At 64.6% G+C, this 811-nt stretch overlaps 1 protein-coding gene across 1 annotated transcript in view; it reads right to left on the bottom strand.

Moving 5' to 3' along the window:
* Positions 1-466: 466 nt before the first annotated feature.
* Positions 467-811, bottom strand: part of OBSL1 (obscurin-like 1) — a 15,376-nt gene continuing 15,031 nt past the window's right edge. The window contains 1 exon segment of the mRNA XM_010192549.1: positions 467-808. Coding sequence (XP_010190851.1) covers positions 467-808 — 342 coding nt within the window.

Here is an 811-nt window from a genome sequence, read left to right as displayed (position 1 = left end):
GCCACGGCCGCACAGTAAAGAGCCTTTTGGAGTCCGGTGTGCGAGGCTGGGGGGCAGGGCTGAAGGGGAGCCCCAGGGCCCGGGCTCCTCAGGAACGCGGGGTGGGGTGCGGAGCGGCGCCACTGCTCCTTCTCCTAACGGGACCCTGCTGGGGTGGAAGAAGCCATGTCAGAAAAGAAAAAAAAGCTGTTTAATGCAGAGCCATGAGGCCAGAGCAGGCTGAGAATGGTGTCGGTGTGTCCGTGCATCCCGGGGAAATTGTGACCCCATCTCCCAGCAGTGGCATCCATCTGTGTGCAGCTCCTGAGCACTGCATCCTGGCTTCTAGCTCCCTATGGGGACAAGGGAAGTCGGGGAGACCTGCAGCGTACCTGGAGCTGGCAGAGCTCCCAAAAGGGGTGTCCCAGCCAAGGGGGGCACAGACCCCCAGGTCCCGTATCCAGCCTGCTCCCCCCCAGCTTAGTTCTCAGACCCTTGCCAGCAATGGGGTTTGGGGACAGGGCCCCCAGTGTCCCTCTGCTGCGAGGCATGGAGGCACTGTCAGCCCCCAGTGGTGCCCCTCCCCGGGTCCCCCCTCACCCTCCACGAGCAGCCGGGCAGTGGAGCGGTCATCGAAGGCGTCGCAGGTGTACGAGTCCTCGTCCTCAGGGCCCACACAGTGGATGATGAGCGTGCGGTAGCAGTCCAGGTTGCAGATCTCGTACTTGTCACCGGCAAAGATCTCGGTGTCCCCGCGGAGCCAGCGCACCCGGCCCCGGGCATGGGACACGGTGCACTCCAGCGTCGCCTTGTGCCGCGCCAGCACCGTCTT

The sequence above is a fragment of the Mesitornis unicolor genome, unplaced genomic scaffold, assembly GCF_000695765.1.
Source record: "Mesitornis unicolor isolate BGI_N332 unplaced genomic scaffold, ASM69576v1 scaffold35149, whole genome shotgun sequence".
Taxonomy (NCBI): Eukaryota; Metazoa; Chordata; class Aves; order Mesitornithiformes; family Mesitornithidae; genus Mesitornis; species Mesitornis unicolor.
The sequence above is the reverse complement of the archived record's forward strand: the minus strand, read 5'-3'. Positions and strand labels throughout refer to the sequence as shown.